Here is a 25,478-nt window from a genome sequence, read left to right as displayed (position 1 = left end):
GCATTATTTGTAGTTTTTAACACACAAACATTATGGACCTTGACAACAATTCTGGCCGACTGTGAGCTACAGTGAAGTAATGTAGTGAGTATGCTGGCTGACCTTGTTGGGTTGTTTGTGTTATACGGTTGGTGAATTGGCACAACAACGGAAATGGAGTGATGGAGAAAAGCAGCTCTCCTCTCCTTAAATTTGCCAGGTGTGTGTGTGTGAGAGAACGAGAGAATGGGAACTTTGTCTAGAGCACAAAAGGTATGCGGGCATCCTTTCCAGACATTGTGCTTTAACATTCCCTCTTCATAATCAAACCCAATAAGACACAAAAGCCCAAGTTCAATGTCAAACTCAACTATTTGTGTGTTTGTGCATTAGGTAATGTGATTGTCGTAGATTTGCATTTCAGGACGTTTCTTGAGAATATATGTACAACCAATGGACCATATCATCAAAGTACACTAAAGGTGACTTCCGTTTTTTAACCAATACAGAAAGAGTTGGAGACAGAAAAAGGTTTAGATTAGGAAAAAGTTTCGGAACTGAAGTAATTTATTGGTTTGATATTAATATTTTAGGTTCAAATTACAGAAATTACAGATAATATTTTCAAAGTAAAATGACTGTCGCTGTGACCAATGGGTAGGCTAGTTGACAAATAAACTGTATCATGTGTCTTATGGATCATTTAGAAAACAAACTGTTACTTCTATATATTATTAATTCTATATTATTATATTATTTTAGATGTATCTTCTTTTTTCTGTCAAACCAACTACCCAAAATGGTTGTAAAACTGTATTCAGACACCGTTAAAAATATAAATAGTCAGAAAAATATACAAGCTTTTAATGATAATTTAATGCAGTGATTGTAAACAACAACTACCCCATGGCTATCATTTTAACATCTAAATAGGTTAGGACTAGACTATTTTATCATTTTCATTCCTGCTTTGCCTGCCTTCCTTAAAAATCCCACCACGTGCACCCAGACCCCAAAGATACCTCAGATTATCTACTTCAAAACAGCATCCACCACAGTGAAGCCCAGACGCGCTGTAAAATACATTTGTACCTCTTCACCCTGTAAGACATACATCAAAAGCCTTCGTTTTCGCCTGAGATGTTTGTGATCTCTTCAAACAATATGTTAATACAATAAAGTTCATTATGTCACTGATGTACACTGTGTGCATTTTCTGACCTGTCTGTCTGTCTATAGCAGAGGGAATGAGCTGTCTGTTGTCTGTCTCCTTCAGTCAGAAAATAACACACAATTGACGGGTTGTTATGGACCGGGGGCACACTGCTGTACGACGGAATTGTGAGCGCATGCCAGTTTCCTGTAGCTCGATTGGTAAAGCATGCCACATACAATGCCAAGCTTGAGTGGTCAATTCCCAGGGAACACACGTGCTGATAAAATGAATTATGAGTTGGCAGTAATAAAAAAAAATCATGAATATAGATAGACAGACAGACAGAACATTTACATTTCGCATCATCCCTCTGCATTACTGCACAACTGCATGCCTTTTGGTCACTCCAGCTCATTTCGAATGGCGCTGGTCTTGCCTGATGAGTGGGTGGAATCGGAGGGGTTGTCTCGCCATATACGGATCCGTTGGGCTTCCTGTCTTGTACCCCCACACCCTCCCACTTCCATACACGCTCACTTCAAAGCCGTGTTTCCACACATATCAATGAAGCGAGCTGAGAGAGAGGGAGCGAGAAAGAAGGGGCGGGATCTGTTCATGCGTGTATTTGTCTTGAACTAGTTGACACGAGCAGGAGAACACAGATGCGTGCTCCGTCCTGCAGCACCTCCAGGTTTTTGTGAGATAAACAGACACGCACGTGAAGGCATTTTCCCGTTCCGTCATTTTTACGCATTGCATTGATATCTGGAATGTGCTGTCTTCTCGCTAGCGCCGTTTCCATGCCAGCATGGGAACTGCAGTGTCCAAAAGGAAGAATCTGAGAAATGATGCGATTTCTTCGGTGGCGGCCAAAGTTAGGTGAGTGTCCGATTTTACCCGCTCGCGCACTGCGTGAATGCCGTCGGCTCTGCAATCGTACGTGTGCGTCTCCGGTGCCCTGCGCGCGCTGAAGTTACAAAACGGCGTGAGGAGGATCTAAAACTGCTGGATACAAAGAAAGGTCACGGTCTTGGTCAGACAGACTGGTCGTTTTAAAAACAGGTGTATTTTTTATGTCATCACTATTTTGTATCTGTAGAATGTTAATTGTATTGCTTTTGGCATCAGTCCGCATTCCGTCTCGGATGTTTCGCTGAAATTAGGTGAAATGGGATCATAAGGTAACACACAGTAAAGTTCCGTGTCCGTTCTTGTCCCATATTGCCCACATTTCCATGCATCATTGAAATAGAAATGAAGACTAATGGAGAAATGATTACTATTACAGTACCTGACGCGCACGGATGCGTTTTTGAAGAACTCGCGCGGCGACAGTAAAAATGATGCGCGTCATACGTGTAAACTTTCACGCGTCTCGTATGTATTTCCTTAACGGACCTTGGAAATTACGCACGGACGTGAGCTGACTAACAAGCCGTTTAGTCGTGTTTCTCAGGGGCAGATCGAGGCATTGACGGTTGTCCTTCGCCGCTAATACACCCGCAACAGGCAAGTCTCCGTCAATCATGCGTGAATGACTCGTGGTACTTTGGTGTTCCTGTGTCACTGCGAATTATAGCGTAACGGAGAGGAACATGCTGTCGTTTAAACCAAGAGAAAAAACAAGTTAACGTCGTCTTTCTGCATTCATTTAAATTGTAAATCAACTTCTGTGGTATTATTCTGTGTTCTGTTTCCCTGCGCTTACATAACTAGAGCCCTTCAATCACATCTGTCCTTTTTGGTACCCTGGGCCTGGTACCTCAGGGATGCTGTGAGTCATTCCATCTTTAAGGTTCCTCTACAGTATAGGTTTTTTGTAATAAATTGCTATTGGTGCATTTGAGACAAACTTCAACATGGTCTTTCCAGTCATTCAAATGACCTTGTCTGCTAAATGCTGCTGTTGAGCGGTATGATTCGAGAAAAGACTTTGGTTTCATTCATGAATGGGATGGGTTTCCTTCACCTCTGGGTTTACGAGCGTGTGTGTGTCATAAGTATGAACGAGCGTCTGTTTAGTATGCAGGGCAGGTGTCTCAGTGTGCACGGCTCTGCATGCCGAGTAGAAATGACCGATGGAACAGGGAATCAGATACAGCATGTTAAAGGGGTAGGTCACCTAAAAATTAACATTTTTGGATCATTTACTCACTCCTATTGCTGTTATTAACACGGAAAGAGAACTGTTTGCAGAACATCGTTCTGCTTTAGGATAATGAACCATGTTATTATTATGGTGACACTGGTAACTATGTTTTTTGGAAAAGTAATTACCATTTGTACTACTATAGTTTTACAACAAATACCATGGGTAAAATATGGTTGGACCCTAGTATGTTTGTGGTTAACCAAAAATCATAAAAAATGATTGAACCTGACATGAAATGAAAACCTGACATTAGGGTTAGTGAACAATAAGAGATTTTGTGGGTGAACTTATCCTTTGATGCCTTTTACAGAAATGGAGTTATGCAATATCAGTGTATTAAGAGGGAATGCATGAGTAATCATAGGCTGAAATTTACATAAATTCTTTATGACTTATTATAGCTAATGAATTAATGAGAACTGTGGAAACGCTCTAGGGGTCTCTGTATCATCATAAACAGAGGGGACTGCACACTACCTTGAAAAATCAAGTCAAATTGCAGTTTGGTTTTCACACAGTTGTGCCGTGGATCCTGTTAAATGTGCTGCCCTGCAGCAAAAGCGGCTTGTTCGCAAAGAAATTAGTCATTGGCCTCTGGCAGCTGGTAATGGTGTTTTAGGCTGTAAATTAAAGTAGTTTAGAGTAAAGAACATCTGTGGTGTATTGTCACAACCAGACACTGGGTCATGGCCACAGAACTGTTGAATAGACAGACTGGTGGGTGAACTATTTTCTGTGAATGCACACAGAACAATAGCATCTTGGCACAGGAGGTCATCGTGCTCTCAATCTGCACTACCAAATCTCAAAACCTTGCCGCTTGATCACATGATGCAAATTTTTGGTAATTTGTTAACCCGATAATCTGTGAAATTGAAGGGTCCACTCAAAAATAAACATTTGGTTATTTTTTTACCCTCGTGTTGTTCAAAACCTGCATTTGACTCTTTCATTCTGTGGATCACAAAAGAAGATATTTCGAGAAATGTTTTGTGTCCAAATAATGGAAGCCAATGGGGAACAGTGTTTATTTTCTTTATCTTTCTTTGTAGGGCTTATGAAATGAGCTTTTCTTTGTTTTTGGAATTTGAGTCATGTTTTGAACGGTGTCTGTCCGGGATAGTGTTTCAGCACGGAGAGCCTGGTATGTACAGCGTTTGCATTCTAATCACGAGTAATCTGTCGAGTTCAACTTAATGCTTAACCCATTTTATGACCTGAGATCTGTTAAGTCATCAGCTGCGTTATCATGTCCTCTCATCATAGTCAACAAATGCATGCACAGTTTTATTTGATGAACTTTTACAGTAGTGTTTTGGTTACAGTTTGACTGTGATTTAGCTTGGGTAATATAATCACATAATTCCACTGTTGCATTTGTTATTACTTTGGTTCTACTCTGTTTGGACCGCCTGCAGCTTCTTATATCAAGATGAAAAATTGGGATGGAAGAATTAGAGGGAGATGCTATTTAGGGATAAGCAGTCAGAGAGTTTTAAAATCACTGCCAGAGAGAATGCTGGGTACAGGCTGAACGACTAGTGAGATGTCATGTTTTTGTTAGGTTGGGCTGTTTTTCTATTCAGATAGGGTGAGTGACCCACTCTAGTGTGATATGATAATAGTTCACCAAAAGAGTAAACATTTTGTCATCATTTACTGACACTAATGTCTTTTGAAACTGTGTATCACAAAATTGATTATTTATAATGCAATGCAAACTCCAATCCAAGCTGTTCTTTAACATCTAAACAGTACCACAGATATTAAAGCAAACCATTTTTACAATTCAAAGGAATAGTTCACCCTAAAATTAATTTAAATCCATAACTTGCTCACCCATATGCCATCAGATGTATACGTATACAAGATTTGAGTAATCTTGAAAGATGTCCTGCTCTTCCCAGCTTGATAATGGCATTGGATAGTGCCGCAATTTTGAAGCACCAAAAAGCACATACAGTATATCCATCAACTGTTCCAACAAGGGGATATTATTACAGTGAATGTCTTCTGAAGTTTTTGAGTAATTTATATTTCGAGAGTATTTTATGAAGGTAAATCAGTAGCAAAACTTGAGAGCATGTAGATTTTAATTTGTGAACTTGTAAAGTAAGTATTTGTACCTGTACACTGAAGTATATACTCACGGCCCCAATGTGAAAACTTGTAAAATAAAAAACTGCAGTTGAATGTTGAGATTTGCACTTGTGGACTAAATTTGAAGATTCAAAAAAATATTCATTTTTTTTAAATGCATTGCACATATTTACAGGTTTTTCTTGATTCAAATTTGAATTGCAACCACAAATAGGCATCTACAACCTCTCAAACCTGTCACTTCAGTTTCAAATCTTCCCGCCTTGACTTTAGCTACTACTTTCGAGATAAACCCATTGCAAAACTAACTTGTGCACTTGAAAGCTCAGAGGCCAGAGAAAGAGGTGCAGAGGTGACGTCATGCGGCTGAGCCACACCGCCTCCTAATGGCAGGAAAATCATTGAAGGGACTTTTTTAAAATCACTACAGTATTTGATTTAAGGTTAAACCTTTAAATCAATAAAATCATTTTCCTTTACTAAAATACTACTTACTTCCACATTTTTACAAAAAATTTACTTTTATATTTTATCCTCTTTTATATTTACTGTAGTATATTGTGGTTCTTAGTTTGACCTTTATTATAACATTTATTGCTATTCTACCCCATCGGCAAAATATAATTTCAGGTGTATATGACAATAAAGATCTTGAATCTGATAAGGGTGATCTGTTGAGCGACCTAATTAACAATCTAATTTAGCCGAAGCAAGTTTGCTGATGATAATGATCAATATTAAATAACCGAATACGTACAGTCGGCTTGTCATTGTGTTAGGCTCATATATCTGCATGATTAGAATCGGTTCTTGTAACACACTGAAGGGTTTTTTTCTGCGATAACAACCGACTGGACGCATTATCCTGCCGCTAGTAATTACTACATGAGTAAATCATTGTTTTCATTGAGTTCTTTTTTGGCTGGCTGTTGTAAAGCACCACTATTAAAATCTAGGAACGAATAGAGGATTGTTTCCTAAGGAACCCTACTTTGACAATCTTTAGCCGACTACTGTCAATTTTTGCTTTGTAAGACCAGTGCAGCATAACCACTAACTGGCACATTAAACAGACACAGAAGCACATTGACATGTGTGGGACCTTTTAACGAACCATCACGTATACTCACATGCCTGCAACATCTGAAGAGACCATCTTTGCTAAAGGGAGTCTGAGATAGGGAGAGGGAGGGGAGTCTCTTCTGGGTGTGTTTTTGTTTATCAGTGTGCAGTCTGATGAGATCTGACTCATTGATCTTTGGTCCTTGAATGCTGGAGAAGTACTCCTCGCTAGGAGCATCACACTGTTATTAACCAGCCTGTGGCATAATACAAATAGCTCATACATTTAAATTAAATATCAAAGCAGGGAACTTTGAAGATTTTTACGTTGTTTTTTTGCCACAGATTGAATCAGCTTGGTGACTTCAAAATTCTGTCATCATTTTCTCACCCTCAAGTTGTTCCAAATCTGTATTAATTTATTTGTTTCCGATGAACGGAGAAAGATATTTTGAAGAATGCCTTTGGATAAAAGCATGGGCTAAATTAATAAATGTAAACGTGAAACAATGAACCCCATTGACTTCCATTGTATGGACATAAAACCATGGAGGCATTTCTTAAAATATCTTCTTTTGTGTTGGACTAACACGAAAGAGTCATATTCAGGTTGGCTGTTGTTGTTGTTGGATCAACTATCCCTAGAACAAATAGATCATAAATATCATAAAATAGGTCATTTTGTGATCTATAGAAAGTACTTATACAGGCTTTGAACTGTATAAGGGTGAGTAAATAATGACACAATGTATATATTTCTGAGTTAACTCTTCTTATAAATTGGTCTAACCTGTTAGTATTGTATGTAAGGCATCATTAGTCCAATATAAGCCAACACTAAAAGAAAAAAATCCTAGATAATACCTCCTCACTTTGGAAAAGCATTTAATCTTTATTCTTAGCATTTTAACAGTATTAATTATAGATCTGTTTAGGGAAACCCCTGTCCCATCCCCACCACCACAAACACATGCTTCCTGCTTGTTTTATTATCTTGCTGCAGAGATGAGACTATGTGCTGTAATTAGTCAGACTGCTTGAGATAATGAAGATCTCGGGACAGCTCTGACACTGCGATTACGCCTTTAACATTGTTGTCTCTGCTATTATGCAAAAGAGAGAGAAACGGGCTCTTGGCGAAGGAGGGTTCCAGGCAGATTTGCAGGCTCAGAAAAGGAGTGTGACATTTTAATCTGCGGTCTTTGCTAAAGCTCAGCTCCCGTATGCCATGAAAACATGCCCTACGAGAACATGCCATTAAAGTGCCTCTGCTGCGCTCAGGAAATCCAGCTCTGAAAGAATCAGAGGAAAAATGTGTCAAAAACAGTGAGAGAGGGTTCAGAAATGCTTGATTGTTTGGTTTTCCCTGGCTCGTCTTGAATGCAGGCCGCTGAAGTGTCTACCTTTTAAGAAGGGTGCTGCCCAGCTCAAAATGAAGATGCAGAGAGTTTAATTGAATCATGTTATACTTCGCCAGTACATGGAAAGTTAATGAATTCATTGCTTTTTTGGTTATTGTTGTCAAACGTTGGATATTTCTCCTAATTTACATTTCCTTGTTTCTATTTCTGTCGTTTTGTTAAGCAAACTGAACGAAACAACTGACATTCTGTGCATAAACACAAGTTACGACGATGCCATGTTTGAGAGGGGCTTCAACAACTTATTTTGCTTGTGTTTTATTCATGAGTGGAGGTAGGGTGAGGTTTAAGAGATACAAATATAGAGATAAAATATATTTTTGTACAGTGTAAAAGTCATTATGTCCATGGAAAATCGCCATAAATGTGAGGGAAAGAGAGAGAGAGAGAGAGAGAGAGAGAGAGAGAGAGAGAGAGAGAGAGAGAGAGAGAGGATGAATTGATGAATTGTCTGTGATTCAGTAGATGTAATAAAAACACATTATAGTGAATTGAGCTCAAACAAAATTACATAGAAAATGTAATTTTCCAAATCATTTTGGAACGACTGGAGCTGTAATAGATTCACAGTGCCTACTAATGTGAGATACAAACCTAATTGTAAAATGTCATAGCTGACTTATTAACTTTTACTATTAATATGGCTAAATAATAAAATAATAATGCAAAATGATACATGTTTATATAAAATCCTGACATTTTTCATATGTCCTATAATAATATACAAACAATTAGATGCCACTGTTTTTTACCATATTTGATAGGATTTATGCTTACTGTTCTTTACACCTCTTATTTTTCCTTCTGACCCTGTAAAATCACAAGTTTCATCCCTGGCTTTCAGCTCTGAAAGACTCTAAACCATTTTCCCCTTCCTTCTGACCTCATTTTTATTCCGTCACATGTCTGGTAGCATGCAGACTTTCTTTTGTTATTTTCTTTTTACCTATTGGTCTCTCTTTGTGTCTGTTTATCTCTCTCTCTTTCTCTCTCTCCTTATATATACTGTATTTATCTCCCTTTCCACTCATTTCCTATGATCTTTTCCTCTCCCTCTCTTATTTCCTTCTGTCTCATCTTCTTGTATCTCTTCTCATATTTTATTAATATGATAATTCCCAGCTTGGGATGTCTGATGTTAATCAAAGCTCAGAACTAACAGAAAAAGAAACTGTTAAATTTAAGTGCATCAGAGCGGATTGGAAAATAACCTTTTACTTATAGTCCCACCAGCCATATGGAGAGAGACGGTGAGATTTATTTTCTATTCCACAACCTAGTGAAGGAGGCAGCGTAGGCACACTTCAGAGGCTGTTCCAAAAGTTAAAACAATCTTTAAAGTTAAATGTCTGTACCACAAGTGAAGTGATTTAAATATTTCCCCTGCTGTAAAAAAACGATTTTAATTCTAATGTTTTCAATTACAAATACCATTATGATCCATCAGCTCACCATATTCCAGTAAAGTGTAATACTTTCAGTCATCTGCAAGTTGCTGAATTGTATTCTATTGGTTCCTATCTGCCAGATCATTTAGATCCAACACACCACCAGCAGAGACCATTATAGTTCTCATTAAAGTCAGCCAGCATTATAACCATGAAATCCATTTAGAATCTCAATGCCCATTTCTACCCTTTTTTCAGCAGAGATTTGCGTTTACTTCATTAAACACAAATTTCAAGGCATTAGCTTAGCAACATGCTGACATAAAAATCAATGGAAAGTCTAGACTTCCTTGCAGAGTGTGACACAAGAAGTTGCTTACTATGTACATCGTAAGAAATCAGTCACTAATGAGATGGTGCCTTAGAAAGCAGCTCCCTTTGTAGGCAGCAAGCTGCTTGCTACGTGTTGCAAGCAAGACAAAAGTGGAGGTGTTTAAGACTATTGTCATTATCTATTTTTACACCTTTAGGTGCAGCCATTTTACATGACCGCTCGCCACTAGAGCATCCCACTCAATTACGTGCCTCTTCTAATCTGGCACACCAATTAACCCTCAAGCATTGGAGGATGCTTGTTACATTACAAGCAGGCATGATCTACTTGTTTGGCGAAACTGAATAATTTAAAGAGCTGTCACAAGTGTCACGTCGTTAAACATTACGTCAGGAAAGCCGAAGGCGACTGTGAGCCGCCGGGGGCTCTTGAGGAAGGCCGTGTGACAGCTTCTGTGGAGGAGGTTGCAATATTGAGATTGGAGTGGGTTTTCCTCGTGTTGGGTGCATGCAGGAATGCATATGGTTATGTGGGCCACATATTGTGCTGAAACTGTTTCATTAGTTACATCGAAGGTATGTGTGCATGTGTTGGTGAGCGCAAATATTTGTTCACAGGGCGAAGAAAGATTCTTATTTATCCCATTAAGGAATCCTCAGTCGTGTCTCCTACAAGAATTAATCAGCTTCCCGAAATGCCATGACTCACCAGGAGATTTGCACAGTTCGTGTTCCAAAGCCACCATTTGTGGAAGGCAATAATCCATTGATATTCTATTATCTTGATACCAATATGCTAATGAAATGTAAAGAGCAAAGACTCTTAGGTTTCTATGTGACCCTTAAAGGGAAAGTTCACCCAAAAATAGTTGTCATTTACTCTCCCTCAGATTGTTCCAAACCTGAATACATTTCTGTTTTCATTTGTCCTCCCCTTTTCCTTTCATATATTACTGTCTTCATGTTTTTATTGTCTCCTTCTCAACCTCCCAGTCTCTCATTTTCCGTCATTCTCTTGGACCATTATACAAAGCAACCAATTACATTACACCGTGCATGCTTCCACTCCTCCTCTTCCCATCTTTTTCTTGAGCATATGCCCTCTTTCTTCACAGTCACATGCGAATCCACATGTCTCCCCGTCATTTCAACTTTCACACTGCGGCGGTGGCACACTCCCAGTTTGAGTCCAGCTTTTAAACCTCCCAATGCAGAACATTACTTACATCTCTGTGAAAGCCCTTTAAGCTCAAAGCCGATGTCATCTTAGCAGGTGACATTAAGAGACGAAGAGCACCCCGCACTGGGCCTGTCGTTTCCAAACTGAAAAACGATGGGAGCGAAACTGACCCCATAGAAACGTTTGGAGCACAAGGCACCATTGTTGAAACTACAGTATGAGCTCAGGGTAAAACCTCTTTATTTTCTGTGTCGAAAATATGGACGATCGGTAGGAGGTATAGGATAAATATTCTATAGACTGTTTCAGCAGTAACAATATAAATAAACACAAAACTTATGTGGCCCAAACTTAACTTACGGAAAACCTCCCAAAGAATCAAAACTGTATTTAATAATATTAAATACAATTAATATACAATAAAATGTTATTATCAATTATTATCAATATAAATTGAATGGTTATATCCAAGCACAGAACGGAAGTTAACTTCAGGCCAGCCTGTGCGTCTGATGAAACTGTTGTATGATTTTAATATGAAATACGCATCAACCGTTTTTATTTCCTTCACGTGTGGGACAATTGTCACATGAATAACCCCTTTTTGTATATATATATATAATATTATTAAATATTCATTTAGAATTCATGGTTAAACTTTACAATAAGGTTCTATTTATTAACAATTAGTTAATGCATTAGCAAACATGTACTTACAATGCTAATGCAGCATTTATTCATTTTTGTTCATGTTAATTTCAGAATTTTATAATACATGTTATACTAAAACACGTGCGCACCCATTGCCAACAAAACACAGGCAGTAAATGAAACTGAGTCATATGTCTGTGGTTCATGTCCGGCATTTTTTAGCGCTGGGGCAGTTTCAAATGATCTCCAAATCCAGCGTTTTATCCACCGTTTATATAACAATCCGGACACGGAAATACAGTGAACAAACAAACACAGCTGAACTTTGCGAACGCAGTGCTCTCTCTCTCTTGCTCTAGGAGGTTGACGTGTGCTCTTTCTTCTCGCTCTGGCAGGTTGACACATGCAGAATTGTCCAATAAGGCACTAAGAAAAGTGGTAACGAAACGGATTTTCATTTTAACTTTCCGAAACCTAATAGAACGCCGGGGGAGTGTATCGAGCAAAGAAATACTACGTCCAACTCATTTTTTGACAAGGTGACCATGTCATGCATGAGAAGCAAGCACGCTTAACATTGTAGAGAAGTCAGAATGCATGAAACACTTGTGTTACCCCATCTTTAAAGAAGTAGTTCACCTCAGTAGTTCATTTGTCCCTATTTATTTACTCAGTCATTTGTATTCCTACTATGGAAAGTCAATGGGAGATTTACTTCTCTAGTTCTAATAAGTGTATTTCATTGCAATGTGTTAAATGCTTTCTCTTTTGTAAATTGCTTTGGATAACATTATTTAAATGAATAAATGAAAAAATGTAATGTAACCCACGTATATTCTAAGAATAAATCTTGTTGATTTTCTTTAAAATATGACATTTTCTAGTTCTCTATTTGAAAATATGTCAACCAAAAGCTACAGTATTTACAGCAGACAATGCATTGGGGTACCATTCTGGATACAACTTTCCTAGCCAATTCTAATTCAATGCTGGTTAACTTAAATGCAACAAAATCTGAATTTTCTTATATCGACATTCTATTCTTACTAGTTGTTAATATTTGTGTGTCTTTGCAGAGCAGCCCGAGCATTTGGAGAGTATCTTCACACTCATCCTGAGAACCGCAACGGATCAGGTCAGTCATCTGATCTAAACCTCTCCATTCCTCTTTTATGTCTGCTGTTATTTTCTGCTCCTCTTCTGTTCACTATATTGTCTTTGAACCTCTATGCATGAGGTTAGCAGTCTCCCATCCATCTTTCATGAAGAACTATGCTACTTCTTAATGTAGTTTGTTACCTCATCTGCCGCATCTCCCCGTTTTCACTCATTTCTCCCTTTTTCTGTATTTGTCTCAACGTTTGGTTTAAGATCACTTACTCTCTGACACCCTCATTGGCCACGACTCTGACTCCCCAGAAAGCCTGTGTGCCCAGAACAACAACCTCCACAACTACTCTCTTCAGGATTCCAGCAACCCTAGCCTGATTAACCCCGCTCTCGGCCTCCTGGAACCTCCCCCTCCGGTCGCATCCTCCAAGAGCCGCCTGTCGCTCGAGCGGAGCTTCTCAGCAGAGGAGGACCAGCAGAAGTGTGTGGAGTGCTCCCTGCAGCCTGCCCGGGTCTACACTATCACCGGAGAGCGCGGCATGCTTGGGACCGGCCGGGGGAGCAAGGAGAACCTGGAGCTTGAGGTACTGAAAGAGGCGCTCGATCAACCCTCCACCTCCTCCAACTCCTCGTCTCCAACACAGCATCATCGCCACCATGGCAGCGGAGCTGCGAGTGGAAACCATCACCATGGTAACCACCACCATCACATCAGCAGCAGCAGCGGCGGAGGAGGAAGCGGGATGACCAACCATCAACTTACCAGTGTCGCCGGAACATCCCACCATCACCATGGACCGCCTCATCACCACCACCACCTCTCCCAGCCTCTGCAGGGATCGGTCAGCGCGCACAACATCCGCGGCTGGGGAGAGGGAAAGGAATGCGGCCTGGCGTGCGACACCTGTCCCGGGACACCGTCGCGCAGCCAGGGCTCGCTGGACCTGGAGAGCAGCACCCGAGAGGCAGGCAAGCAGCGCCGGCCACCACTAGAGCGGATGTGCAGTGTGGACCGGGTGACTGGGCTGGAGCGAGGTGAGAGGGGGAGAGCAGGAGGGGCGAGAGAGAGAGAGCCTCTGGACAAGGGGAGGGGGTTTAGTCAAAAACAGGGGCGTCGATGTGTTTCGATGTACCGTGGTCTGTATTGTTTCCACTTTCCTTTCTCTCTCCTCTCTCTCCTGTGTGTGAGTTTTGTGCTCTCTCCCTCTGTGGAGTGGACTAAGTGTGTGTTTTGCTCAGTGTGAATCACTACAGTGGCTCAGAAAAAACATTTGGACACTTGAGCAACGCTTTGGAACAAAATGTGTCACTGCGGTAAATATATATATTTTTTGACAGAAAGGTAACCCTGCCAATAGAAACCATTACAGAAATTCTAACAGTTTCCATTAAAATAACATTATAAACCAATCGCTTTTTCATTGAAAAGTTATATATTTCCTTTTTGGAATTTTGGTGTGTTTTGGGAATTATTCCAATAGGATATAACATCCTACCAATAGAATTTATCACACTCCAGTAGACACCGTTATAGTTTACATTAAAACCAATACAATTCCCATTACAAACTACTTTCGATTTTCTTTTGTGTTGTGGGCATGATATATGTTGAGCAGGTAACATCCCTGCTGAAAAAAACACAATAGAAACCAGCACAGAAATTCAAATTTTTATACCATTATGTAACATTAGCCTGCGCATTTAACTTTCTCCAGAATGAGAATAAAACAGCATGTGTGGTTTTGGTGCTTGCGGATGCCCCACAATTCTTCCCGGCCAACCATCAGAAGCTGCCTAGCTAACCAGCTTGAAAACCTTTTTAACTAGGGTAATATTTTGTCCTAATGCAATTCCATTTGGCTTAAGTGTCCAGGTAAATGTTTTTATGTTGTGCCATTGCGTTTGTTGTGTTTGACTGTAATATATACATTCAGAAGCTTTGCATCATTACTTCCGTACTAATGGTCAATTATATCTTATTTCTTCACAGATGACAACACTTGGTTCCCTAAAGAGAACATGTTCAGCTTTCAGACAGCTACCACAACCATGCAGGCGTGAGTAATACCATAAGCAAACACACACACATTTAAGTTTGAAGTCTATAGTGACCTCAAGTACAGATGGCAGAGCAGATGTCTCACCAGTAACACACTTTCATTTAGTGACATTTACTGTCAAACTGACTCCGAGATCCGACAAGTACACTGTGACCACACTCACACACATAAAACACTTTCTGCAAACGTTGTTATCTAAGCTCACTGTCTGTCTCTCTTTCTCTGTACTTTTTTTCTGGTCCGCCTATCCACTCAACAGGATTTCGTGAGTACCCCTTTTTTATACCCTTTAAATGTCGAATGACAGCATGTGATGCTGCTAGCTTTCCCTCCACAGCCCACCTCACAATCCTTCTAGTCCCACTGAATCTACTTGTGTGTGTGACGTTACAGATGAAATCAAAGTCGAGGAAACCAATGTAAAAATAATTTTTCAGGGCTGATATGAATGAATCACTCCAAATCTAAGATGTGTTGCTGCGTTGGTTTGCAAACCAGAAGGAAAGATTGATGTTGCTGCATTAGGGGAGCGTAATGCAGTCATGCATTTTGATTCAGGAAACGGCTCGCAGGCACAATTCATAGGCCTGTCTATTCGGCATAATTCTGATTACCTCAGCCGGAAACACATATGTCGCTGGCTTGGCTGGTTTGGGAATGCTGGCAGATGCAGATTTCTATCATTTTTCGAGTTGATTGTCTTGACATGTTAAATATCTCGCAGAATGGTTTCTCAGGGACTCATCAGTCATGTAACTCCATGTTAAAATGCAGGAGTGTGTCCGTTGACGATGTGAGATAAACGTTTTGATTCAATTGAATTGGAGGAGAAATGAAAGCTCTTAAATACGTAGGCCATGCTGTGGGCTGTTGTCACAATGGTCTCCTCGTTTGGTCAAACTGGTGCTGGTCAACCAAAAAAGATCAGGCCAGCACACCACCTTTGGCTGAGTTTTCTCTTATCAAGCCAGAAACAACACACAAATCTTTACAGGTCACATAAGCAGTTTGGGAATTTCTTTGCTGTGTGTATGAGCACGAAAGCTGTTCATTTATACTTTAATCCAATTTGAGGCTCTACTAGTGGCTGAACCAAATATCTACCCAGAACAAAGTCCTCCTGTCTAACCCCAGGCTAACCTTGCCCCATCACGAGCATGGCTCTAACCCCTAATGCTAACCTGACATTAAGTGAGCCCACGCCACCGCTGGCATTAAAGTCGTATCGCCTCCTGGCTGGGCTTCCGGTGTCTAGCAGAGAGAAAGAGGAGAAAGAGGGAGGTGGAGTCAGCAGCCGTCATCCAGAGGTACTTTGTAGGTCTGTCTTTTATCCATATATTTATCGCCGTCGGATCCAAAAAGCCGTCGGATCCATCCTTTCTTTATTTATTTATTTATTTATTTATTTATACATAGTTGAAAGATTTGTTTTCTGTCAGTATGAGTTCTCTCTTTGATAATAGACACGTTCATTATTCTTTGACGTGAACAACGCAAGCATTGCAGTTTAGCTAACGTTTGCTGTCTGAGTGCTGAAATAGGAGTCACTGTTAATGTCTCGCCTCCATGGTTACAGCGACCCTGAAATTGCAAATTTTCGTCTAGGCTTTTTGTTTGTCATTTTAGTAGTCATTTTGTCAACTTACCTATGATTATTAATAATTATGAATACTCTCAGCTCTTAATTGATGTGTGGGGTATATTAAAAGAATATATATATATTGTATAACATGTTCGTCCAATCATGCACCGGAGCTGCACATAGTTTTGTAATGTGTAGAATGAATAACATCTTTAAAAGTTATAATGAAGTGTTACCAGTATTTTCAAATGATTCTTTTGGGGTCTCTGGTGGTTCCTGGGGTCTACCAATTTTTCATGTAATTGGTAGAAATAAGCTAAATAGTCCTGAATGTTATATAATGCTTTTCTTTTATTCCAAAAGAATATCCTAATTAAAACAGTAGCACATGGTCTCAGTAGCAGAGATGATTTGAGAGACCAAATTTAACCCGCAGAGATCAAATGATGCACTGCAGTAACACATTCAGGGTGAAGGAGAAAAGGACAGACAAACAATGAAAGAGCGAGATAAAGGCTCAAATAAGAATCTGAATGAGAGAGAAGACTGCCAGACGATTATGTAATCGTTTTTGTGAGCGGGGGGACAATAGCACCAGGAGAGGTCATATTGGACCGAAGCAGCAGCTGTCTGGAGCATCCAGCCAGATGTCTCCCACAATGCACAGCTGCTGTAGGGAAAAACTGTGTGGTATGGAAAAACACCTGATTAATGGCTTGGTGCTTGGTGACCTGAAAAGCACACTTTCTCTGAACAACTTTGCTATATTCTTGTAAAGTCTGGAAATGCTTTGTTTAAATTGTATTTCATTTACCCTCATGTCATTCAAAACCCTTTCATATATGATTGTGTCCAAAAAATGAATGTCAAAGGGGACCAACTTTCTTCAAAATATCTTCTTTTGTGTTCTGGAGAACGAAAGTCATACAGGTTTGCAATGACATGAGGATGATGACAGAATTCACATTTGGATGAACCGTCCCTTTAAGGGATTGATACACAGTATAATACTTGATTATTAAAGAGCTAAATAGGTCCAGTCCCAGTGCGCTTTATTTGCACGGAAGAGTGCCAGCACATTCTTCCTATGTTAATATTTTAATATAAGTTTCACGCAAGCTCAGTGTACTTTTTGTGTTCTAGGTAAGAAAAGAGCAAATCATACAGGTTTGAAACGACCCGAGGGTGAGATGACAGAAATTTCATTTCTCAGCGAACTGTTCATTTAATGAGAACGGAAAAGGGCAACATTTAGGAAGTGGGATTATTTAACAGGGTGAAAAAGCTGCCGATAAAATGACAGAGCACAGACTGCGGACACGAGAGAGAGAAAGAGTGAATCAAAAGAGATATAAAGACAGAGAAAGCCTCTGACTCATCTTCAACTTGCTGTGTGGGCGAGGGAGGTCTCTCTCTCTCTCTCTCTCTCTCTCTCTCTCTCTCTCTCTCTCTCCCTGTTTGTGTTGCACGTGGGTGTCATCAGTAAGATGGACAAGGAGGGGGATTTCTTCATGTCCCCCTCCTCTCACAGGTGGGCACAGCACTGTCACATGTGTATACAGAACACGTTGATTCTCTGATTCCTGTTGACTGCCTCTTACACCGTGTCTACATCGGACGCGAAATGGGTTTGTCGCGTTGCCACATCCAGTGTGGGTTCTAATGCGTTTCTAATGTCTTTTGTCGTGTCGTGCCGGTTACTTTCTGTCTCTGCATTGATGAACTTCCTATTAGTTACAATACACTATTTTACAGAACAGGCCTCAAACATAATCAAAATAATGAAATAAAATGATGAAGCATCTTTTTCCCAAACAGCCAAGCAGTAATTTGCGAACATTATCATTTGTAAAATGGTCATCTGTTACTCTGTCTCTTGCTGTCTGTGGTCATTACGTTTGTGGTTGTCATGGATATGTGCGTAGAGTAAGATGTGTTGGAGGAGTGGGACAGACTCTTCTGCAGCGGTTTTATTCTCTGTCTGATCACTTTTACCTGGAGAGATGCCAGATAGCACTCTCTGCTTCAATACTTCATATGAGTGCACACCAGCAAGAACTTCTGCCAATGTCGGCGACAGCCTGAGGTGGAAATAATTTGCTGTAAAAAACAGGTGCTTGGTTTTCATAGGGCAGAGTTTTCTTTCCTGTGTTGATGATTGAAGTAGGAAGTTTGAGTGCTGGCTGGTTGCAGGCGACCTTATTCTTACTATTAAAATTACAAAGAAAGTTTTAAATATACAGCAGGGAAAAATAAAACACCAATTATTTTAGTGTATCTGAATTTACTATTCATGGGTATATTTTTAGGTAAAAATAGCAACGGACAATATTTCTCCCAAATTTCAAATAAAAATATTGTTTATTTGCATTTATTTGCAGAAAATGAAAGCTTTAGGAACAGGTCAAAATAACAGAAAAGATGCTCTGGATTTTTAGACCTCAAATACTGCAAAGAAAACACGTTCTTATTCACTTTTAAGCATCACAAGTAATATTTGAATTTAAGAAAAGTCTTGTAATGCTGTCAGTCTTTCACATTGCTGTTGGATGACTTTGTGCCACTCCTAAGGTTTGATTTTGTTGAAAGATCAATTTTTGATAATATAATTCTCAGCATTTATCAGTACAGTTAGAGAATCTATCATTAAATGACCTCAGAGCTAACAGGTATGGACAAAAGTATAAATTTGATATTATTTGGTCTTTGAAAGCCAGATCCTGCTTAGGTTTTGAATGTAACTTCACACACACAGCCGGAAAACTCTCAAAACGACCCAATGACCCATTACACCTTTTCTCCTTTCTTTCTCTCTCTTCCTATTTTTAGGAACTTCCGTAAGCATTTAAGAATGGTGGGCAGCCGAAGATTAAAAGCACAAAGTGAGTCTACACCACGTGTGTGCACAGCTCCATCTGTGTTTGCATTTTATCTGTATTTTGTTTGTGAGCATGTGCATGTGTGGATTGGGAATGTTTGCATGGTTAGCTGTGTGAAGCGTGTGCTTTTTGGAGGATGCTGGAACGCATAGTGTTATAAAACAACAGCGGGTGAGTGTTGGCCCACCTTGTGTGTTTCTATATGGCGCCAACAGTGTAGCAAAGGACAATGGGACAACTTGATATCAGAGCATATGAAGAACGCGTGTGTAGCTGCTGTTGCGATGGTTTGTGTAGTGTGTGAAGTGTTATGAGCTAGAGACAGTGAGCGTGCATTGTGTTTGACAGCGATGCTGCACCCGCAGTCTGTCAGGATCGTGAAACCTTAAGTGTGAGTGCGTGTGTGTGCGTGACCATCTCTCCACCTTACTAGCATTTGCAGAACGCAGGACGAAGAGTTTCAACCGATCCTGGAGCGATCCCACACCTGTCAAACAAGACTCCCTACACGACTCAAAAGACAGTGAGTCCACCCATACACACAAAAACACGCACAAACATGCCACGATACAAACATTCACATATGTAATGCATGGAACGCTTCCATTGCTGTCAAATAAAAAAGCAGCTTTTCTTTCGATATGTGCATTCACATACATTATATTACATACATTTTAATTTTATTTTCATGCTTTTGACAGAAGGCGAAGTGAATGACAGTATATTCAATGTAAACATTACACATACACACCACTATGCCGCACACATACACACACAGCATTGCTGCGACGTGCTTCCTCCTCCTGATGCTGTTTGTGTGTCTCCCTCTGAGCGTGGCTCTGTCCCGAATATGTGCTCCTCTCTCTCTCTTTCTGTGAGTATCTGTCTCGCCCGGAGTGTCTGGATTCTGGAGAGTGTGTGTTTGTGTGCACACTGTAGTTTTCTATGTCTGCATGTTACCTCCTCTGTGTATAGTTTGTCTTTGAATTTATTTTTGTCATCACGTTTATTCTTGCCTCCTGTTTAAGTCTTCGGGAGCCTGTTGAATTTCTGCGATTGCTACATGCAGTTGTTTTTACGTACAGTATGTTGTCTATTTTTCTCTGCCTGGTACTTTTTGTGGTAAATGGATTTTCAGATGGATACTGTCTGGACTTTGTCTCTCGTCCTATCTTTCTCTTACATTGTAATGCTAGCAAGTTAAAGTGACAGCTCACCCAAAAATGAAAAGTCTGTCATAATTTACCTCCCCTCAGATAGTTGCAAACGTGTATACATTTCTTTGTTCTGCTCAACAAAGAGAAATATATTTTGAAGAATGCCAGTAACCAAACAGATTTGATCCCCCATTGACATTTTTGGGTGAACTGTCCCTTTAAGTTTAAATGTACTCTCTCTCCCTTCACTGCTTCTCATTCTCTTCTCTTTTCTCCTCTTCGTCCATTGCTGAGCTCTTGTGTTGTGTCACATTGCAGGTGGAGAATTGCAGACGACGTGCTGTACTCCGGATGAGGGAGGATGTGAGGACCGGGACTGGGAGGAGGAAAGAGAGATGGAGAGACTGGCGTGTGAGGGCGACGACTTCATCCCACCTAAAATTATGGTCTGTAGCAAAGTACATCCGTAGCACATTCCCCACACCTTTCGTACTATTTTTTATAATGTTTCATTTTATTTTAAGATTTTAAAATACTCATCTTTGCAATTGTTTTATATTTTAGCTGATATCGTCTAAAGTTCCCAAAGCGGAATATGTTCCCAACATCATTCGACGGAACGATCCTTCTATAATACCGATCCTATATGTAAGTCAACTCTGTTTTGAGTCTGCATTACAAAACATGTCGCATCATGATATCAGTGTTTTATATGAGCCATTCCCTTTCGTATACATTCTGCATTCAGGCTGTTCAACACCGTGGACAGTTTTCCACTATAGAAAATACTGTAGCTAATCTTATCTACTCTCTGCTTAGTAAATCGCTTGAAGTCAGTGTACATCTGTACATATTTTAAAGCAAATCCACTTTTTTATTCCATATCTCTGATGGGGAACAAAGATAACACCAGAGGTATTGAATAAAAAACCTAGATTTGCATTAAATGCGTGCACAGCATCGCCTCTTTCCTATCTGCTAAATATCTATGCACTCAACGAACCTAAAGCCGGTCAGGATGAGAATGCATTAAAAAAGTTTTTACATACAGTAACAGACAGAAAAACACACAGATAAGCTTTGCTTTGTACTGGAAAGAAGAGCCAAGGGCGCACCTGCATGAGATGCAGCAGAGACAAAATGTCCATGTCCAGAGGTTTAGCTGGACACGCGATGAGAAAGTTGATAGCAAATACAAAAGCGGACGACAACACAATCGTATCTGGGCTAACCGAGTGTGTGCTAGAGATCAGAGACTGTGAGCATGATAATCTTAACGTGTTTGTATTGATTGCATTTATTATTTGTATCTCCAGGATCACGAGCATGCTACGTTTGACGATATTTTGGGTATGTAGCTTCGAGCCTCTTGCGTGTTGTGTGTTCGCAAAATGCCTTGTGCTTTGTCTGTGTTTGTATTTTGCCTCTTGCCTGGTTCGAGGGTGGGATATATATTGATTTTTGCACCAACCTGGGCATGTGGAACACGAAAACCAATTGAATTCTTGATAAATTAAGCTGATCTTGAAAGCTGCTCGTATATTTCCCAAAGAGTTTACTGTGTAAATGTGGGGATGTTGTAGTTTTTCTTGGATGTCCCACTGTTTTTTGAATTTATTAATGGGTTTAAATTAAATTGAAGAAATGTTTTAATCTTATTTTTAAACATCGAAGTATGCTGACAATTGTTTACCTCATTTGTAAATCGCTTTGGATAAAAACGTCTTTTAAATTTAATGTAAATGTAAATGTTTTGATATTATATTTGCATATTATATGCAAGATTATTTAAAATGTAAGAAATCATTTTATTTAATACAAGATTTTGATATGCTTTAAGAAAGAAGAATTGACTGATACCTACATGAACTCTCATGTTGTTTAGTAAACAGTAGTTGTCGAAAGTGACAGGCTTCTGTTTTGTGTGCAGAAGAGATTGAGAAGAGATTGACGGCCTATAGAAAAGGCTCCAAGATCTGGCGCATGATGATCTTCTGTCAGGTGAGAGTAATGGCACAGCAAATACTTATCCCGAACAAGGTCCACATAAATACACGGCGGTAAGATGCACTGCTGTCTCTTTGAGTTTGATGTTATGTCAATTCAGTTCTGTCAGTTTAATATTTGACTCCTGACCCTTTGACGTTTCAAATGTGTGTGTTTCTGTGTGGACGTGACTGTTCTCTTGCAGGGCGGCCCAGGGCATCTTTACCTACTGAAGAATAAAGTGGCCACCTTTGCCAAGGTCGAGAAAGAGGAGGACATGAGCCAGTGAGTGACATTAGCGCTCTTATAGTCAATAAAGCTGCAATCTATTGTATGTAAAATTGTATGGTCAAAAATAGACTAAACTGATAATAATTTCATGGTCGGTGCGATTTTGTGGGAAATGTCTGTTTGACATCATTTGACCTGAAAAGATAAGTACACGAAGTAACCTGCAATTTTACGTTTCAAGAGATGGCTGTTAAGGCAAAAGATTGCAGCTTCGAATAAATAGTTCATCCAAAATGTTGTCATCTCTTACTCTTCTATCTAGATGACAGATGTGTTCATTTTTGACGGTGAATTAAAATTGAAGCACAGTCCCGCAACTCTAGTTTTTTTTTATTAGAAAGAGCAACTGTTTCAGAGGGGAAATAGTTCACATGTTTTACATGCATCTTCTGTTTGTGTGTACATGCAGGTTTTGGAAACGCCTAAGCCGGTTTATGAGTAAATTAAATCCTGAGCCAAATTTGATCCACATCATGGGCTGTTACGTCTTGGGCAATCCAAATGGAGAAAAGGTACAGAGTGAAGGCCTTGCACGTTCTGTATTACGTAATGCTTGAGCCTTGAGTATCTGCGATATATTTAGCGTTGGCCCTCTAGGGACTGTCGTGACCATGTCCAGCTCTCTTCTCTTCAAATCCTGACATGCGCAAGCTCCATTTCACAATTTTTCTACATCACACCTCTCTGTCTATCACAATTATGCCTGACGGGCTTTTTCTCCTGGTTATGTAACTTCGAATAACTTTTTTTGTCCTGTTCTCTGGACTTAGATGTTTATAAAGTTTCTTCTGAGCTCCAATTTGAGTCAGATCTTAAAGGAGCAATGTGGAGATTTTAGCTGCATTTTGTGGCGAGTTGCGAATTGCAACCAATGGCTTACTCCACCCTTTCCGTTTCGAGGCACTGCTGCGGCTCTAACGGGACAAAGATGTGGTCGTGTTTTTACTTCTTTGCCAAAGGAGATCATGTTTTTACGAAACGTGCTCTGTAGAGCGGTCTGTCCATTTAGGCAGGGCTGTACGTTAACTTTTTTGGCACATAGCACCGGTTCTGCAGGGGTTTAAAGTTTTGTCTGTTATCATCTTTAAAAATAACACAAGGGCAGGTTATAACATAAATAGACCAGTAACTGAAAAAGGATATTAACGTTATACAAATAGATAAATGAGGGATAGATAAAAATAGATAAAAATAGATAAAATTCATTTTTGGGAGTTCTGTATTTTCTATGCCCGCGGTAGATAGGGAAGCTCATCCTAAGGTGATAAAAACATAACGCTTCATTATGTCTTTATACACCTCTGTAGACATAGTTATGTGTATTATATTGCATTTCTGACAATAGATCCTTCAAAAAAGTACACATCGCACCTTTAATTTGCATGTGGACACATTTTCTTGATTTTAAATCTCAGCTTCTCCGCAATAAACTGTTGGTAGTAATTAATCAGAATTTTCCTATAATAAACATCGAAGTTCATTACATTTGGTATAAGCAGCAAATGTCTCCAATTGCTTATTGCTGTCTAGTGGAAACAACTGCGATAATAAAGAGATCTCATTTGTGATTTTCCTCTAAGAGAAACACCAAACAATTTTATGGGATCATCAATCTGAATAACGTCTTACGGCTGGGTCTTGAGACTCTTAAAAGGCAGATCATGGACAGTCCTCCAAGGTTGGCCTTGACCCATGCCTCATTCTGTCTTGAATTTAGCCTTGTGACAGAGAACTACAGTCATTGAACCCCTAGATTTTGCCCCAAGGACGCATTTATATCTCCCTTGGAACCTACAGATCAGTTTCTATGGAGACGAGTTTTGCGTAAGCGACGTTCACTGTGCGTCATTGCCCAAGAGGCGCCGCCATTCCCGAGAAGTGCGTTTTGTACACGTGCTTGTGATTGACAGATGGGTGATGACGGACTTTGTGAGTTTATGAGGAAGGCAGTCTGGGTAATTTACTGGGAGCATTTGGCCTTCACAAGTGAATTCTCGAGTGCTCCCATTGTCAAAGCTAAAGTCTATGAATATTGCAGCATTTTCTTTATAGAGGTCTCTTCCAGTCTTGCCTCGAGGTCATTGGTTATTTGGTCACGCTTGTGGAAGTTATTTGTTTTCTTCGTGCAGGGTGAGCCAAATGAGAAAATCTGCAGTGTGCACGGCGTCTAAATCACTTTTTAATCTCTGCCTGGGTTCTAAAGCCTGTCAAAGCGTTGCATGGATGGAAAGATCTTAACTGGGTTCCTTTGAAGGGTCTTGAAGTCCGAGTCACCTGTTGGAGAGAGCTGTGAAATTGGTTCAGGGCCAAAACTGTGTCCCAAATTGTCCCCTTTTTCATATAAATTGTACACGATATATCGTGTGTCAGCCATTTTGTGATGTGTGAAAGGTTACGTGACGTTTAATGCATACTGTATGTAAACTTATTGGTGTTGTGTTCCCTGTAATGCAAAGTCAAGAGCACTGAAATGTTTGTACTGTAGTGAATAATGTGCCACTGGCTATTTAATGAATAGTGAATGAGCAACCAAGCGATATTGAATACATGAAGAAGCTTCCACTGTCCATAACTAGAGTCAGAGAGAGAGAAAGAGAGAGAGAGAGAGAGATTATTAATGTCTTGTCTTATCATGTGCCAACAGCTGTTCCAGAAACTGAAGAACCTAATGAGGCCTTATTCTGTCAAGTTCGAGTCGCCACTGGAGCTCTCCGCTCAGGGTGAGAACGTCTGCTAGAAACTGCCGAATATGTTTTTGAGGAATTCACTAAACATGAATCATTTTAATCAGGCACTAAATGTGCTCTGTATTTAAATCAAGTCACTCTTGTGTAGTGTATGACTTGCAAGCTGTGGAATTCACTAGAAACGTCATCCTCTTTCTTTCTCTCAGGGAAGGAGATGATCGAGATGTACTTTGACTTCCGTTTGTTCAGGCTTTGGAAAACGCGTCAGCACTCCAAACTTCTCGACTACGAAGATCTGTTGTGA

General features: G+C 39.9%; 1 protein-coding gene across 1 annotated transcript; it reads left to right on the top strand.

Annotated features, from left to right (window-relative positions):
- Positions 1 to 1,762: 1,762 nt before the first annotated feature.
- nsmfa (NMDA receptor synaptonuclear signaling and neuronal migration factor a) lies at positions 1,763 to 25,478 on the top strand (the record flags this gene model as incomplete). Its single annotated transcript, XM_079487234.1, has 14 exons — positions 1,763 to 2,014; positions 12,499 to 12,557; positions 12,794 to 13,567; positions 14,523 to 14,589; positions 19,004 to 19,056; positions 19,487 to 19,576; positions 20,529 to 20,656; positions 20,775 to 20,858; positions 21,527 to 21,560; positions 22,141 to 22,211; positions 22,402 to 22,481; positions 22,897 to 22,999; positions 25,132 to 25,207; positions 25,381 to 25,478. Exons 1-14 carry the CDS (start codon positions 1,944 to 1,946, stop codon positions 25,476 to 25,478), a joined length of 1,788 nt encoding a protein of 595 aa, XP_079343360.1. The 5' UTR covers positions 1,763 to 1,943.

Source organism: Barbatula barbatula (assembly GCF_947034865.1).
Source record: "Barbatula barbatula genome assembly, chromosome: 22".
Classification (NCBI taxonomy): Eukaryota; Metazoa; Chordata; class Actinopteri; order Cypriniformes; family Nemacheilidae; genus Barbatula; species Barbatula barbatula.
The sequence above is the reverse complement of the archived record's forward strand: the minus strand, read 5'-3'. Positions and strand labels throughout refer to the sequence as shown.